This window comes from Phycodurus eques, chromosome 14 (assembly GCF_024500275.1).
Source record: "Phycodurus eques isolate BA_2022a chromosome 14, UOR_Pequ_1.1, whole genome shotgun sequence".
Taxonomy (NCBI): Eukaryota; Metazoa; Chordata; class Actinopteri; order Syngnathiformes; family Syngnathidae; genus Phycodurus; species Phycodurus eques.
This window is the reverse complement of record NC_084538.1, coordinates 13556146-13573676: the sequence shown is the minus strand read 5'-3', so window position 1 is coordinate 13573676 and position 17531 is coordinate 13556146. Positions and strand designations below refer to the sequence as shown.

The 17531-nt window shown below is 42.5% G+C and overlaps 1 protein-coding gene across 1 annotated transcript in view; it reads left to right on the top strand.

The window, feature by feature from the left end:
- The window catches only part of tdrd9 (tudor domain containing 9), a 33045-nt gene extending 15593 nt beyond the window's left edge, over window positions 1-17452 (top strand). The window contains exons 22-35 of the mRNA XM_061696613.1: window positions 864-964; window positions 1054-1224; window positions 1397-1508; window positions 1592-1807; window positions 7336-7425; window positions 8683-8931; window positions 11288-11455; window positions 13108-13178; window positions 13255-13364; window positions 14699-14795; window positions 14876-15014; window positions 16869-16987; window positions 17069-17141; window positions 17242-17452. Coding sequence (XP_061552597.1) covers window positions 864-964; window positions 1054-1224; window positions 1397-1508; window positions 1592-1807; window positions 7336-7425; window positions 8683-8931; window positions 11288-11455; window positions 13108-13178; window positions 13255-13364; window positions 14699-14795; window positions 14876-15014; window positions 16869-16987; window positions 17069-17141; window positions 17242-17340 — 1815 coding nt within the window. The 3' untranslated portion in view covers window positions 17341-17452. The remainder of the gene's footprint in view (window positions 1-863; window positions 965-1053; window positions 1225-1396; window positions 1509-1591; window positions 1808-7335; window positions 7426-8682; window positions 8932-11287; window positions 11456-13107; window positions 13179-13254; window positions 13365-14698; window positions 14796-14875; window positions 15015-16868; window positions 16988-17068; window positions 17142-17241) is intronic.
- The last annotated feature ends 79 nt before the right edge of the window (window positions 17453-17531 follow it).

Below are 17531 nucleotides of genomic sequence, written 5' to 3'. Positions count from 1 at the left end.
TTTTTTGCAGATTGAGTGCATCACAGATTTTTTTCAAAGGTCAGTGTAGTTCAATTACTCACCTGCACATACGGTAAACTTTGTAGGCTAATTTATTTAAATGTGGCAGCAATGACTCACAGAAGGCCAAATGGGCTCTTGTAATAAACCTAACTTGAGTACCTTACCTGATGGAAACACAAGCCACAGTCAGTGTTTTATTAAATAAATTCACAAATACAAACCATAGTCCAACAAATAGCTAATGTACACACTCATAACGATATCAACTGAAACAAATGCAAGTAAAGAGCAATATTTGGCTTGATCTTCTACAACTACAGTACAATAGTTCAAAACAATGACTTATGAGTATTCATAATACTTTTTGCTGAATACATTGCCAGGACCGTGAGTGTGAGGAACGGTGAAAATGGTTAACTCAGGAAATCGCCTGTTCACACTATGTCCGCATGGGCTGTTCATGTCATTTAAGCAGGGCACGCCCAGTAGGCCTGTGCGTGTGTTGTGTGTGGATAGTGACCTCAAGTAGACAGATAAAATACCTGCACCTCTCTCCAAAGTGCAGTTTCACAAATTGGCATTGAAATGCATATATGAAACATATATTTATACAGTAATATAATACATAATAGGTAAATACTTTGCAGATTTCATTTACTGCGTGGAGTTTCTTTAACATAACCCCCACGATAAACAAGGGTTTAGTGTAACTTTGCTGCTCTTGAGTTTTTGTGTAGTCATGGAAGAAGTTGGCTTCATTAGGTTTTTGTATCAGTTACAGTCTCGATGATACTGCAAGGTTGTCCGACTCTGCTAAATGTATGTCGCATAAAGTTAATACCATGACATGTCGTTTGCAGGTGAGGAACCTCCCTCCCTACAGTTTTCTTTACTACAAGCAGCTGCAGTCTCTGTTTCGCCAATGTGGACAGGTCAAAGCCATTTCTTTTGAGAGCTCCAGGTAGTGAAACATGACATTAGTTTTTTTTGTTTTTTTTAAATCTAGAAGATCCATCACTACAATTGTTTTGTGTCTGTTTGTGTGCGCAGAGCATATGTGGAATTCTACAGGACATCACATGACTCCGCAACCCTGCCTGAGGTGTCGCTCGCCCTCCTCCTGGCCCAGCAGAAACCTGGCCTAGAGCTTTCAGTCTACCCCACAGAACAAATCGAAATATATGCCAGGAACAGACAAATTACTCACATGAAATTTGCACGGTATAGCTCTGTTATAATGTTTCATGAAATATTCTCTCTGAACTGGTATTGATAAAACCCTGAGATCATAACAAAAGCAATGCATGTTAGGCAGTTTTAGAACAGACCTTATGTGCAAATGACAGCACAAAAACACTGATGCACAGCTTGCCTGTGTGATTCTGCTGTTTAGGGTGAATGTTGACTTACTAAGTCAATCAGTCTATCCAGTGGGAGTGGTTAGTAGCACCCTTGACCCAGACAAACTGCCTCCAAACCTAATTTTTGCGGTGAACGTCACAACGGTCTGCATCCTACCTCATCTTGATATTTCAACAACTCTAAATACCACATATAGGCTGTCTCAATATGTCTGTGTTTGCTGCAGGTGGTGGACGTGGGTCATTTCTGGGGATTCCAGGCAGATGAAGCCAGTTTGCAGAAGCAGCGCCAACTAACAGGAGAGATCAATATGCGCACCCTGCAACCTGTGACTGTGTCGCTCTATCCCAACCTTCTTTGCCTGGCGCCTTACTCTGAGGTAAACGAGCAGAGCCTCTACTACCGGGCCCAGATCCAGCACATACGTGGAAACACAGTGGAGGTAGGTGTGTGTGACATTTTCTGCCAATGATCTCCTCATCAGGCGGTGGCCGAGTGGTAGCGCAACTGCAGAGCTTGCGTAGGCCTCCTCTCACCTCTCACATTTCAAACACATGCATGTTCAGTTAATTGAAGACTTTAAATTGATGTGAATGGTGTTGTACACACTTGTCTGTCTATACAGACCCTTTCTAAAAATGTTTAATATCATGGATAAGTTTATTTCCATAATTCAATTCAAAACTTTAAACTTTCATAGACTATAGATTCCGGGCCCACAATTTAAACAATTTCAAGTATTTATTTGTTTATTTTTACATAATTTGGGCTTTAATCGCATAAAACCCACAAAATCAGGAATTCAAAAAACTAGAATACTGTGAAGAAATCAGCCCAAATTTTGCAGGCCATAAATGTTTTGAACTGAGTGTCAAACACTAATCATCAACTAAACTCAAATCACATGCACAGGTTTCCCCAGGTGTCATGAAATTGCTTCAGTTTGGTTCAATTGTTTCAGTTGGGTTCAATATGGGAAAGACTGCAGACTTGGCAATTAGCCAGAAGACCATAATTGATACCCTCCATAGGATGGGTACGCCACAAAGGTTCATAGCTAAGGAGGCTGGCTGTGTCCAAGCATATCAAGCAAGGACAAAATATGGCAGGAGAAGATGCACCAGCAAAAGAGATGACCGTGGGCTTCAGCGGATTATCAAACAGAGAAGATTCAAGAATCTAGCAGAGATCCAGAAAGGGTGGAATGAGGCGAGAGTCACAGCTTAAAAAAAACTCCACATTCAGATACATCCGGGAGATAGGCTACAACTGTTGGGTTCCTCGGGTCAAGCCACTTCTGAGCCTGAGCCAACATAGGAAGCGTCTCAACTGGGCCAAGGAGGAGGAGGACTGGACTGTTGGCCTGTGGTCTAAGGTCCTCTTTTCCGATGAAAGTAAAGTTTGCATTTCATTCGGGAATCAATGTCCAAGGCTTTGAAGGACTACGGGGGAAGAACAGAACCGAAGCTGCTTGAGGTCCATTGTGAAATAACAACAGTCAGTCATGATTTGGGGTGAATGCAGCCCTATGGGGGGCACAAGCCAGTGCAAACTGTTGGCCGGTCCCAAGCCCGGATAAATGCAGAGGTTTGCGTCAGGAAGGGCATCCGTCTTAAAACTTTGCCAAACAAATATGAGCGTTCATCCAAAGAATTCCGTACCGGATCAGTCGTGCCCCGGGTTAACAACGTCCACCACCGCTGCCGTGTGGGGAAAAAAATAAAATAAAATTTCCAGTGGAAATTCAGCTCCCGTTGGTCGAAGTCAAAGAAGAAAAAGAGGTGGAAAGCGGGTTCTTCGGCAGAAAGAGAAGAGGAAAGCACAGAGCCTAGAACTGAATGTGGGGACTTAGAATGTTGGGACTTTGACAGGAAAATCTCGGGAGTTGGTTGACATGATGATTAGGAGAAAGGTTGATATATTGTGTGTCCAGGAGACCAGGTGGAAAGGCAGTAAGGCTAGAAGTGTAGGGGCAGGTTTTAAATTATTTTACCATGATGTAGATGGGAAGAGAAATTGAGTCGGGGTTATTTTAAAAGAAGAGTTGGCTAAGAATGTCTTGGAGGTGAAAAGAGTATCAGATTGAGTGATGAGGATGAAACTTGCAAATGAGGGTGTTATGTATAATATGATTAGTGGCTATGGCCCACAGGTAGGATGTGACCTAGAGGTGGAAGAGAAATTCTGGAAGGAGCTAAACGAAATAGTTCTGAGCATCCCAGACAGAGAGAGAGTCGTGATTGGTCCAGATTGTAATGGACATGTTGGTGAAGGAAATAGGGGTGATGAAGAAGTGATGGGTAAGTACGGCATCCAGGAAAGGAACTTGGAGGGACAGATGGTGGTAGACTTTGCAAAAAGGATGCAAATGGCTGTAGTGAACACTTTTTTCCAGAAGAGGCAGGAACATAGGGTGATCTACAAGAGCGGAGGCAGAAGCACGCAGGTGGTTTACATCTTGTGCAGACGATGTAATCTGAAGGAGGTTACCGACTGTAAAGTAGTGGTAGGGGAGAGTGTGGCTTGACAGCATAGGATGGTGGTGTGTAAGATGACTCTGGTGGGGAGGAAGATTAGGAAGACAAAGGCAGAGCAGAGAACCATGTGGTGGAAGCTGAGACAGGACGAGTGTTGTGCAGCTTTTCGGGAAGAGGTAACACAGGAGGAGCTTCCAGAAGACTGTGGACCACTCCAGCCAAGGTGATCAGAGAGTCAGGCAGGAGAGTACTTGGTGTATCTTCTGGCAGGAAAGGAGAGAAGGAGACTTGGTGGTGGAACCTCACAGTACAGGAAATCATACAAGGAAAAAGGTTAGCTAAGAAGAAGTGGGACACCTAGAGGACCGAGGAGAGGCGAAAGGAATACATTGAGATGCGACATAGGGCAAAGGTAGAGGTGGCAAAGGCCATACAAGAGGCAGATGATGACATGTATGCCAGGTTGGACACTAAAGAAGGAGAAAAGGATCTATACAGGTTGGCCAGACAGAGGGATAGAGATGGGAAGGATGTTCAGCAGTTTAGGGTGATTAAGGATAGAGATGGAAACATGTTGACTAATGCCAGTAGTGTGCTAGATAGATGGAAAGAATACTTCGAGGAGTTGATGAATGAGGAAAATTAGTGAGAAGGGAGAGTAGAAGAGGCAAGTGTGGTGGACCAGGAAGTGGCAATGATTAGTAAGGGGAAAGTTAGAAAGGTATTAAAGAGGATGAAAAATGGAAAAGCAGTTGGTCCTGATGACATTCCTGAGGAAGTATGGAAGCATCAAGGAGAGGTGGCTGGGGAGTTTTTGACCAGCTTGTTCAATAGAATTCTAGCGTGTGAGAAGATGCCTGAGGAATGGAGGAAAAGTGTGCTGGTGCCCATTTTTAAGAAAAAGGGTGATGTGCAGAGCTGTGGGAACTATAGAAGAATAAAGTTGATGAGCCACACAATGAAGTTATGGGAAAGAGTAGTGGAGGCGAGACTCAGGACAGAAGTGAGTATTTGCGAGCAACAGTATGGTTTCATGCCTAGAAAGAGTACCACAGATGCATTATTTGCCTTGAGGATGTTGATGGAAAAGTACAGAGAAGGTCAGAAGGAGCTACATTGTGTCTTTTTAGATCTAGAGAAAGCCTATGACAGTACCCAGAGAGGAACTGTGGTACTGCATGCAGTAGTCTGGAGTGGCAGAGAAGTATGTTAGAATAATACAGGACATGTACGAGGGCAGCAGAACAGTGGTGAGGTGTGCTGTAGGTGTGACAGGTGGAGGTGGGACTGCATCAGGGATCAGCCCTGAGCCCCTTCCTGTTTGCAGTGGTGATGGATAGGCTGACAGATGAGTTTAGACAGGAACCCCCGTGGACCATGATGTTTGCAGATGACATTGTGATCTGCAGTGAAAGCAGGGAGCAGGTGGAGGAACAGTTGGAAAGGTGGAGGCATGCAATGGAAAGCAGAGGAATGAAGATTAGCCGAAGGAAGACAGAATATATGTGCATGAAGGAGAAGGGTGGTGGAGAGTGAGGCTACAGGGAGAAGAGATGGCAAGGGTGGAGGACTTTAAATACTTGGGGTCAACCGTCCAGAGCAATGGTGAGTGTGGTCAGGAAGTGAAGAAACGGTCCAAGCATTTTGGAACGGGTGGAGGAAGGTGTCAGGTGTGTTATGTGACAGAAGACTCTCTGCTAGGATGAAGGGCAAAGTTTATAAAACAGTGGTGAGGCCAGCCATGATGTTGGGATTAGAGACAGTGGCACTGAAGAGACAACAGGAAGCAAAGCTGGAGGTGCCGAAAAAAGGGATATGTTGAGGTTCACTCTCGGAGTGACCAGGTTGGATAAAATTAGAAATGAGCTCATCAGAGGGACAGCCAAGGTTCGATGTTTTGGAGACAAAGTTTGAGAAAGCAGACTTGGATGGTTTGGACACGTCCAGAGGAGAAATAGTGAGTATATTGGTCAAAGGATGATGAGGATCGGAACTGCCAGGCAAGAGAGCTAGAGGAAGACAAAAGAGAAGATTGATGGATGTTGTGAGGGAAGACATGAGGGCAGTTGGTTTTTGAGAGTAGGATGCAGGAGATAGACTTACATGGAAAAGGATGACGCGCTGTGGCGACCCCTAAAGGGACAAGCCGAAAAGGAAATGAAGAAGAAGTCATGATTTGGGCTGCAATGTCCAGTGCAGGTGTTGCTAAACTCTGCTTTCTTCAGAATCAGAATCGGAATCATCTTTATTTGCCAAGTATGTCCAAAACACACAAGGAATTTGTCTCCGGTAGTTGGAGCCGCTCTAGTACAACAGACAGTCAATTTACAGAACACTTTGGGGACATAAAGACATTGACAAAAAACAATTGTGCAAAAAGATGCAGAGTCCTCTAGCACTTAGAGCAGTTCCAATGACTAATATTGCAATAGTCCGGTGCAATGACCATTGTGCAAAGGGCGCTGAGACTTCAAGGAGTGTATGCGGTTTAAAGTGACGAGTAGTGCGATCATCTGGGACAATGTTGGTTGTGCAAATGTTACAGATACTCCTCAATCAGTGTGCAAATGGAGCAGATGCTACTCTGGCATGAGTGGCCAGTATATGCAAATAGTGCAGCATGGCGAGACAACTACAGTGAGTGCACGAGTAATACATAATTGGCCCCACAGAAATGTGACAACGAACTCAAGTCAAACAATTTCCAGCTTGTTGTAATGGAATTATAGGTTAGGTGTTTAAGAAGTTGATCGCAAGAGGGAAGAAGCTGTTGGAATGTCTACTAGTTCTAGTTAGGAATGTCTACTAGTTCTAGTTTGCGTTGATCGGTAGCGCCTACCTGAGGGAAGGAGCTGGAAGAGCTGGTGACCGGGGTGCAGTTTTGAAAGTACCATATTTTGATTGATTTAAGGTGACCCTAATTTCTTTTTTTTTTCTCCAAAAACTGACAAGTAAATGGTGATTTCTTCTCAATATTCTTTTTTTTTTGAATTCCTGATTTTGTGGGTTTTATGAGCTGAAAGCCCAAATTATTTCAAAATAAACAAATAAATACTTGAAATTGTTTAAATTGTGGGCCCTGAGTCTATAATCTATGAAAGTTTAACTTTATGAATGGAATTATGGAAATAAATAAACTTTTCCATGATATTAATTTTTTTTGGAAAAGGTCTGTATGTGCCCTATTATTGGCTGGTACCAGTCCAGGGTCCACTTTGCAAGAGAGCAAAGTCAGCTGGGATACTCACCCGTGACCTTAATGAGGATAAGTGGTACAGAAAATTGATCGATGGATCGCCTCATCAATCATCAGCATATCACACTTTCGTAGTCATGACAATTTACCTTCTTGTAGATTGTGTTTATGTAATATACAGAACATACATTTTATGTAATATACAGTAAATCATGCACATCCATGATGTGTTCAACTCATTCTTCTCCATGCTTCACATGAAAGTATACCCTAGCAAAGCATGTTTTTGTTGTGCAGGTGTTCTTCTTGGACTTTGGGAACACAGTGTCTGTCCAATGCAACAGCCTGAGGGAGCTCCCATCTGACCTCCAGTCTCACCCCTTCCAGGTAGCAACAGTGTGATTTATCACTGAACTCCTTCTCACTTTCCACCATGTTGATGAACAGAACGACAAATGGAGAGCTGTCAAATGATATGGATCGTCTGTATTTTGTTATGGAAATCACTGAACGTTGACTCATTCTGCCTGTAACACATATTGTTCCGGATATTAAAAACAAAAACAAAACAGCGTTCAACGTTAATGGCCATTGCAGTGCTGTGTCAGGCCACTTAAGATGTAGATGCTAATACAAATTAGATTAGGTCCACTAGCAACTGATCCCGGCCCGTGGGTCTGTGTTTGCTGGGACACAAGCTGGCGCGAACAACAAGGAGCCTCTTGCTGAATCAATTATGAAACGACGCTCTAACATGCATAGCACGCCGTAGCAAGTGGCAATGCTTCTGCGTCCCTTCCAACGCAAGCTTTTCGGTCACACGGGCCAATCAGCCAATCAGTGTATTTCTTGTGATTTACACACATGGTCACATGGGTTACGCATCCAATTGGGTGCATTTACACTCAAATGAGGAATTGAAGAACACTAGCAGCCTGGCCAAGCGGTGTGGTTTCGTTTAGCCATCCTAAAACAAAATTTTAAGCACAACGGTTCATTATTTTATATCGAGACAAGACAACAGAGCTATGGAGGCAGGCCTTTCTCTGTGGAGTTTGAATGTTCTCCCTGTGCCTGCGTGGGTTTTCTCTGTTTACTCCAGTTTCCTCCTACATTCCAAAAATATGCATGGTAGGTTAATTTAAGACTCTAAATTGTCTGTGGGTTTGAATCTGAGTGCGAGTGGTTGTTTGTCTGTGTGCCCTGCAATTGGTTGATACCCTGCCTCTCACCCGAAGTCAGCTGGGATAGGCTTCAGCATACCCGTGACCCTTGTGAGGATTAAGTGGTGTAGAAAATGGATAGATAACCTTTATTAGTCCCACAATGGGGAATTTTGCATCCTTTCAGCAGCAATAGTGGAAATACAAAAAGAGCATGCAAAATAATACATTTGTGCAACAAGTACACTGAAGCCATAATCAATTAATGATTACAGTTATAGAGTAATAATTATGTTGTGCAATTGAACGGTATGCAGAATTCTTTTTATCCTATTACATAAAATACTGTAATAACTGTCTTGTGGTAATGTTCTTGACAAAATTTTAAAAATATGGAAATTCAGACAAATTTGGACAAATTGCTCTAGAAGTGCTTTTCTACAGGTTGACAGCTCTGTAACTGCCTTTCTCTTGCTCTCAGGCTCAGGAGTTCCAAGTTATTGAAATGCGTCCATCAGCTGAGTCCATCATCTGTGGCAACCAGTGGAGCAGCCGTGCCCGTCATCAATTCATGGCACTGGTGAAAGGCCGCTCTGTCATTGTTTCACTGTACTCTATTCTCCACGAAGTGATGCGTGTGCAGCTGCTCATGAGTAGCGATAAAAGCATAGTCGACATCTTTGTGGAAGAGGGTCACGCTGTCCATGTTGAAGAGAGCTTTGATTCCAAGGTAACTTGGCATTTAGGAGTCAACTACTAAAAAACACATTGCTTTCCTTTCATTCAGTAACAGCATGATTAATAATGTAGTGCAAAACAAAAGTCAACCAATTTAAATTCAGACATTCCTTTTGTCTAGGTAAATGATGGCGCCCTTAACGTAATATTATTGTTGCACAACCTTTTGAGGCAATCACTGCAAAGAAACGATTTCTGCAACTTGCACTGAGACTTCTGCACCTGTCAACAGGTATTGTGGCGCAGTCTTTGTGCGCAAACTGCTCCAGTTGTCTCAGGTTTGAAAGGTGCCTACACGGTGCTGTTATCCATTCTTGGGTGTTTTTTAGCTGTATATTTTTGGTCATTATCGTGTTGGAAGACCCATGACCTGCCACTGAGACCAGCTTTCTGACACAGAATCAGATTGAGCTTTATCGGCCCAGTATGTTGCAAGACACACAAGGAATTTGTCTCCGGTAGTTGGAGCCACTATGGTATAACAACAAACAGCCAGTATGACAAAATATACATTTAGGACATAAAAGACACAAGTATGGAGTGTCATTTAGCAATGAACGTGGACCGCTAGTGTGGTGATGCTGATATAATGGTATTTTGCAAACGATGCATTAATCAAGCAATTTAAAGTGACTAAAATTTCAATGATCTGGTACAGTGCGATTGCGCAAATGGTGCACAGTTGTATTTGCCCATTCTGCATACATTCACGGATGTAATGGTAGCGAGTGTCTATGTATTTAGTTCTGCTGTGGTCCATGGGATTCTTCGCAATTGTGATGGCTCCTTGCTTTTTGTCCAGGATCATTGTGGGCATAGCTTTCATTCCAAGATCACTCAGTAATGATCTCAGCCAGATACCTTCTTGAGAGGAAGGTTTGCTGTCATAATATCCTGCAGCATCTGGATTTGCGTTGAACTTAGACACACTACTCACTGCTTGAGCTTCAGTCTGGTCGTGTGGCCATTGAAGCATACAGCAGACTTCCTACCATTGACTGTCGACTGTTTGTTGATGCACTGGGTTACTGACACCATCACTTTTCCCCAATTTGACAGTGGCATGAACAGGAGTTGGTACAGGATTTGTATTAACCAGTCCATATTTCCTAACTCTGGTTTCAATGTGCCGGCACGGTGAGCAACTGGTTAGCACATCTGCCTCACAGTTCTGGGGACCGGGGTTCAAACCCGGGCCCCGCCTGTGTGGAGTTTGCATGTTCTCCTCGTGCCTGGGTGGGTTTTCTCCGGGCTCTACGGTTTCCTCCCACATCCCAAAAAATTGCGTGGTAGGTTGATTGAAGACTCTAAACTCCAGGCTCCAGCAGCCCGCGACCCTAGTGAGGATAAGCGGTAAGGAAAATGGATGGATGGATGGTTTCAATGTAATGCTTCTAATCAACCAACATACAGTTCTTTCCTTTGAAGTGGACTACAGAGTTGCCCAGGATAATGGACAGCTCACCCACGTGTTTTATCTTGTAGCGCTCATTCAGGGTCGTTTTTGGCTCGTTCATGCTCTTAGTCAACTGTTATCAAAATGAGATCATCCACATAAACAGCAAGTATCTCAAGCTTTTTTCTTGATCTCACAAACACACATCTGATGTGCTCTGTTTGAATCTAATTTCCATCATGAACTCTGTGGAAGCCTTGCTCCAACAGTGAAGCGGCTGATTCAGTCCATAAATTGATTTTCTTTCAGCTTGCACACCAGGTGAACGTGTAAAAACAACCTTTTCTGTGTCGATCTGGACCCATAACCTATTGAACGTGTACGTGAGCTTTAATCAAGTGCACAGCACATCAACAAAGTACAACTTACATCTGTTATGGCAAAATGACAAAATATACTAGTATATATTTTTATTATTTATTATTTTTTTGTATTATCCCATAGTTTACTTCAATAGTTCTTTGTTCTTGTGTGGCCTTTCCAAATCTACTTAGTAGCTTAGTTGTTTAATGTAACATTTGGTAACTAGGACAGCAATGATGTACAGCATGCGACAGCAATGACGTAAATAACCTGAGTTATTTTTCATTCTTACTTATGAGTGCACTTCCCTTCTTTCATCCTGTCTTCAACCTCCCTGTTCTCTCAAGGACAAGATAACTGTGTGAATAGGTCTTTCTTTCTTCTTTCCTCATCTCCCTCCCATTTTTCATCATGAAAGAGACATCATGAATAACAGGACCCTCTATTGTCAATTACTGTACTGCAACACCAACAGTTTGTTCCATTTGTGTATCTTGACTTGAGTTACTATAATCAATTGCAGATCCAAAAGAGGTTTCCAGATGCTGTGTGCGATTTTCATTCTTAATGACAAATCTTTTTCTTGCAGCAAAACCATGAGGTGCTGATTTCTCTGTACAAAGACATCAAAACAGGCATGTACGTCCCCAATGCTGCCAGCAGTTCCTGGAAGGATCGCAAGAAAGAGGAGAAGGAGCTCATTGACTGCCTCCTCTCCTACTTTTCCAAGCGCACCAACCCTTATTCCAGGACAAAGGCAAGATAAGATTAAAGGCTTTAAAATGTTTTTGTATCCCATATCTTGAAATTATTGCTGAATTAAGAAAGAATTAAATGAACTAATACTTACCAGGAAAATTTAGTACATTCAGGAGGTGCATATGCAGAACCTTTGCTCTGACTGTGACCCTATTTAACCAGGAAATGTTGCTATTTAAATTTACATAAGCCGAAGATTTTGGGCACACCCTATTTGGATAACTACAAACCCCAATTCCAAGGAAGTTGGGACATTGTGTAAAATATAAATAAAAACAGATTACAATGATTTGAAAATCCGTTCCAATCTATATTCAATTGTACATACTACAACAAGGTATTTAATGTTCAAGCAGATAGTTTTTTTTGTGTGTGAAATATTCACTTATTTTGACTGCAACACGTTCCAAGGGCATGTTTACCACTGTGTTACATGACCTTTCCGTTTAACAACACTATAAGCATTTGGGAACCGAAGATACTAATTACACTGGGGAACAATTTGAAAAAAAAATTCTGTTGAGTTAGATTTGTATGTTTTTTTTTCTAGCACGTCACGTTTTTTTCTCCTCAGCTTACCCTTCAGATAAGCAAAATTCCACTGATTAGACTTACCAGCTCATTACGATTGGACTTAGCTACAGCCACTTGGCAACTTGTTTTTGCAATCACAATTGAGACAGTGCGGTGAGAGGTGTGTGCCGCTCCCAATAGGTCAGTACTATCAATGTCTGCAAACAGAAAGCTAGCATAGTAGGAATTAAGAGGATCTGTGCTGGCTTTTCTCTTCAGTTGCTCAACAGTCCGGGCTCTTAGTTGTCGTATTTTTGCGCTACATAATGCGCCACACATTTCAATGGGAGACAGATCCGGACTGCTGGCAGGCCAGTCTAGTACTCTGACTTTTTTACTACGAAGCCACACTGTTGTAACACATGCAGAATGTGGCTTGGCATTGTCTTGCTGAAATAGGCAGGGATGTCCCTGAAAAAGACGTTGCTTGAATGGCAGCATATGTTGCTCCAAAAACAGTATGTACCTTTCAGTATTTACCTTTACAATTGTGCAAATTACCCATGCCATGGGCACTAACACACTCCCATACCATCACAGATGGTAGCTTTTGAACTTTGCACTGATAACAATCCGGACGCTCCTTTTCCTCTTTGCCCTGAAAGACACAACGTCCAAAATTTCCAAAAACTATTTGAAATGTGGACTCGTCAGACCACAGGTCAATTATCCTCTTTGCGTCAGACCATCTCAGATGAGCTTGGGCCCAGAGAAGCCGGCGCAGTTTCTGGGTGTTGTTGATATACACTATGGGTTATGCTTTGCATGTTAGCGTGTTAATTTGCATTTGTAGATGTCGCGGAAAACTGTGTTAAGCGACAGTGGTTTTTTGAAATGTTCCTGAGCCCACATTGTGGCAAACTTGAGGCTACAGCGCAAGCAACATTTCTTGTCACTTTAAGACTGTTCCATGTGGGAACATGGTACGCCATTGTACTGTACTGGAAAGAAGAATAAGAATACATTTGATTTTTTTGCTAGCTGTCCACGACCCACCCAAAATGGCTTCTCGGCTCCCTTTTGGGTCCCGACCCACTAGTTGTGAATAACTGTTCCAATTTATTGTTCACACCACAGGTTCGTCTGTATGGACCAAGCAGTCCTCACAAAATCCAATTCCACTGCTTGTACAACAACACGTACAGCAAGTAAGTCTTTCAAAGGCACAGTTCAAGTCAAGAGGTTTGTGCCTCTGCTTATTAATGAGCTGTGTCCTTCTCCCAGGACTGTGTCCATAGATCGATACAGCATCAACAGCATGGCTCTGAACGAAAACCCTCACTACAAGCACCAGAGAATGCTGGTGGCTGGGAGTGTGTTCATCAGATCATCAGGTGCCAGGGAACTTAACACATACCTCAAACCATAGTGATCAGTGATTCCCAACCAGTCTGCCGTGGCACATTTGTGTACCATGAGATTATCAGATGTCATGCGGGAAATTATCCAATTTCACTTAATTCAGGGGAGTCAAACTAATTTTACTTCGCAGGCCACATTAACCCCAATTTGATCTCAAGTGGGCAAGATCAGCATATTGGTGGCTTAATTAGTTATAAATAACAACTACAATATTTAGAGGTGTCACAATTAAGAGTAATCAACAACTAATTAATTATTAAATTAATCGACAACTAGTTTGATAATTTTAATCATTTCTGGTGCTATTGAGCGGGCAGGTCTGAGAAGCAAACCACTTCTCCCATGATACCCTGCAAAGTACACAGGGAATCATGGAAGACGCGCAATGCAGGAAATATCATGAAGCATTAAGCAAAACACTAAATTTAACTAGTGGAACGTCCTGCAAAGCTTAAATCAAAAGTATGGACGCATTTTGGTTTTGCAGTAATCAAAAACGATCATGAAAACATGACTGACTGTTGCAAAATAATTGCTGACCGCAGTCATCTACAAGTCTTAGTATATGTGTAATATGAAAAGCTACTAAAATTCCAAGAAGCAAGAAAGGCCAAATATCAATTTGTGAGACATTTCTATGAGGTTTTCCTCATGACAGCACGAGAGCTAAAATGTTGATGAACATACTTGAGCCAAGGTACAAGATTCCATCACGGGCATACTTCAGTAAAACGCTAAACACAACAAGATAGTTGTCCATCACAAGCAAAGAAGAGCAATATAACCACTACTGGGTAGTAATAAATATGATGAGAACATTTGAGCATTACAAATTTTGTTCAACGACAGTAAGTGTGTTTATTCTTAACATTTGTATTATTTCTGTGTTGAAAAACTGAAGTAGCAGGTAAATGTATTATTTATCCGACCTGAAGAGATGGTAGTTGCACTTAATTCAAATGAATGTATTTGCCCTTAAGGGTTGTTTGTTTTATATCCATAGTTAATTTTGATACCTTTACAAGAAACAAAAGGAATTTAGGGAATTTCACCTGAACTGTGTAGTATCCAGGTATTTATTTCACAGTCCCACAAGTGGAATTTTTGCCACTGAATCATTTCAAATCATATCGTTATAGATGAACCAATATCATTCTTGAATCGAATCAGCAATTATGAAACGAATCAACTCATTAAAACGGAGTCGTTCCACGAGTAACTCATGCCACCTGTGTATGTTCTAGGCTTTAACATGCCTTGTGCACCCCCTAGTGTTAAATAAACTTATTACAGTGTTTTGTTGCAGGTAACAACATTGTTCCAAGAGACACCTCCATCATGCCAGACATCCCTGGACTACCTGCAATTGTTTCAATGCTCTTCACCCCCATCATGGAGTTGCGGTTTGTTTTACATGGACATAACCAGTGCGCTGACACAGACTTCTGACTCACGTCAGGTTCATGTCTATTTCCTTTTTTAGCACTGATGAAGAGAAGACTCACTTCACCGGAGTACTCTGTGGTTTGGGGTGGAACAATGAAACACAAGAAGGCATCCTGCCTGAACATGACATGGAAATGGCCTTTGACGTTAAGTTTGATGTTGAAGACATCACTGAGGTAATGGCAAAGCTTTATTGGGTAAATGTAATGAGATCCAATACAAGAGCTGCATCCAAAAATCTGCCTTTGCAAAGATAATAATGCTCAGTTTTCATTGGCACACACGGAACAGGTTTTGCTCCACTTGTGTAGTCATTACAGTACGATTTCAATTGTGCAGCTCTGATTAGATGAAAGGTCTAAAAAATACAGTACAGAGATGTGAAAGATTCCTTGCCAGGTATAGAAAACGCTTGACTTTAGTTCTTGCTGCTGAGGCTGGCCCAACCAGTTATTAGGTTTAGGGGGCCATTACTTTTTCACACAGGGCTAGGTAACTTTGAATACTTTTCATTAATAAATAAAGTCCATCCATCCATTTTCTGTACCGCTAATCCTCACTAGGGTTTGAGGCATGCTGGAGCCTATCCCAGCTGACTGTGGGCGAGAGGCAGGGTACACCCTGAACTGGGCGCCAGCCAATCGGAGGGCACATATAAACAAACAACCATTCACATTCACACCTATGGCCAATTTAGAGTTTTCAGTTAACCTGTCATGCATGTTTTGGGATGGAAAAAAACCTAAACAGGCACAGGGAGAACATGCAAACACTACACAGGCAAGGCTGGATTTGTCCTCCGAACTGTGAGATGTGCTAACCAATTCTCCACCGTGCCCCATAAATAAAACCACAATTTAAGAAGAGCATTTTACTTGGGTTAGCTTTGTCTGATATTTGTTTTAATGAGTTTAAGTGTTGACGTGGGGCAACTATGCAAAAAATGTGTTTGAGAAAAATACTTAACAAAACTGTACTAGGGATGCACCAAAATGTTTGACCACCAAATATTTTAAATATAAATATAAGTACATCTTCGGTTTTCGGATGAAAGACTTCTGTCATTGAAAAAACATGACCGAAACGGGATGTTGTGATGACGTAAGCAAAAAGTTTAAAGCTCTGGGCAGGCTATGTAGTGCATAGCCCCGGTCTCTGTCGCGGCTGGCCGAGCACTGCCTTGGAGCTCAGAGTAGGATTACACTTTGAAGAAAAAGAGGTCGGAGGGGCAGCCACTAGAGGAGACCACAAAATGGTACGGGTTAGCCCGCCCAGAGTACTTTCTGGCTGGTCACGAGGACTGGAACTTCGCGGTGCACTGGCATGGAGCTCGGGATAACATTAGACTTTGGAGAAAAAGTGGGGAAGAAAAAAAGAACTGGCTGGAGTTAGTGGTGCCTCATGCCTCTGTGGCCGCTCAGGGTGCACCTTGGATGGCCGAGGTGGACAGCGAGCGCAGCATTCCCCTGCCGCAGCAACCAGCCATTGGCCCAGGGTGAGATTGCTTCCTGGCTGCCTTGGGCTGCCTCTCCGGCGGTCGTGAAAGCGTGCACATCACTTGGTAGGAACCAGAGAGCTCGCACTTAGACAGATTTCGCAAAGTGCAGAAAATTATCCAGCTGAGGAATTCTTTTTTCTGTAGTTTCTATTGGTTTTTCTTGGTGGTTTTTTTCCAGCCTTGGTTTCCCATTTTCAGTTTCCAATTTGGCCACTGATTGTCATTTTGGTTTATCACTAACTACACTATATAGGCCTATATCAGCAATTTCCGGGAGAATTGGTTGTCATCTTGTCTGGAGACATCTCCAAGACCTCATCCTAGTGAGAGCACAAGCAATATTATTGGTTTCCCAGGTCGCTGGAGTCGCCGCGACTGATCAGCGTGCGCAGTTGCGGCGACGTCTCTGCCAGTGTGATACGTCCTTTACTCTCAGACTTGAATTTCACCCGCAAGAGATGATACATTTGGTAAATTATAGAAACTTTCCAGTGTTTTCAGTTTTGCAGTTCTTTGATTACTTTGCCTTCAGATAAATGCTTTGCGAGTGGCTATCAACCGCCTGGTGTGTGAAGGTCCGAGTGGCACCATCCACTTGGGACCCGACAGGATAGGCCAATTTCAGGAGGACTGTCGTGAACGTCTCATCAGGTCCCACCCACACTCCTGCACACTTCTGTTGTCAGAAGTTTAGTGTAATGAAAACAGCGATTCATTACCAGTTTCATATAGATTGTTCACCAAGTCACCTCCGAGGGAATCTGTCACTCCAGTGCACTACGAAAAAGCAGGGAGGTGGAACCAGGTATGGTGCTCATTCGTGGTCTTTTATTCATGTGTTAACTTATGAAACTGATTATTGGGCTTGTTGATATGTTGCATTCTTCTGTGTGCTGTTTCTACAGGTTGAGCCTTCACTCAAAATGGACAGCACTGAGGTTGGAACTGGCAAATCAAGAGGAGTTCTCTTTGAGCTACATCCCCTCATTCTCCTCAACAACTGATAAGCTATGCACTGCATTTGCACTATTTCCTCTCTTTATATTTTAATTTACTTCAGGAGTTTACGATTTATTTTAACTTCCAGTGGGACTGTAGCTTTCAAAGGCAGTTTCTTTGTCCATGTTTGTTGTAGATATTGTCATGTCGAAGTGTTTGGTTTTATCGCTGTTTTGGTTTATTTTTTTGTATTTTT